We start from the raw sequence: 492 nt of genomic DNA, 5'->3' as shown, positions 1-492 counted from the left end.
CATTACACCTTACGGGGGAACACAATGACTAGAAGTGTCAAGAAACGCACTTCTAAGTGGGATTTGAAAGTAGATACTGATGTCCCTGCTGAAAGCATACATGACAATACTTGGCCTGGTAAACCAGGCGAGTCCATTCATTATAAAGAATCAAGTTCAGGATTGAATTCTCTAAAGGTTTCTGGTAGTCAAGATCCAATGTGGTCGAACATGGAGTCGAACAAATCTGTGGAGCAATTTCCTACAAAAAGAGGTGTAGATCTGGATGACAGCCTGAACAGAGACATTGATGAGATTTCACATAGCATTACAGGATGGGGTGGAGATCAAAGTTGCAGTTCTAGCATGTCTCCTGGTCTTGATGCTTGGAGACAACAAAATCAAAAACACTCCCCAAAGAGTAGTTGGAGATCACTCAGGTGTGTGTACTGTTGGCTGAACCTAGACGTGTCTCCATCTTAAAGAATGTTCTGCTCTTTTCTCCCCCCCCCC

The 492-nt window shown here is 43.5% G+C and overlaps 1 protein-coding gene across 2 annotated transcripts in view; it reads left to right on the top strand.

Annotated features, from left to right (window-relative positions):
• The first annotated feature begins 6 nt into the window (after positions 1–6).
• Positions 7–492, top strand: part of LOC122071861 (zinc finger CCCH domain-containing protein 55-like) — a 3,710-nt gene continuing 3,224 nt past the window's right edge. For both annotated transcript variants that reach the window (XM_042636313.1, XM_042636312.1), the window contains exon 1: positions 7–419. In XM_042636313.1, the coding sequence (XP_042492247.1) occupies positions 25–419 (395 nt within the window). In that variant the 5' untranslated portion in view covers positions 7–24. The remainder of the gene's footprint in view (positions 420–492) is intronic.

Source organism: Macadamia integrifolia, chromosome 2 (genome assembly GCF_013358625.1).
Source record: "Macadamia integrifolia cultivar HAES 741 chromosome 2, SCU_Mint_v3, whole genome shotgun sequence".
Taxonomy (NCBI): domain Eukaryota; kingdom Viridiplantae; phylum Streptophyta; class Magnoliopsida; order Proteales; family Proteaceae; genus Macadamia; species Macadamia integrifolia.
The sequence above is the reverse complement of the archived record's forward strand: the minus strand, read 5'-3'. Positions and strand labels throughout refer to the sequence as shown.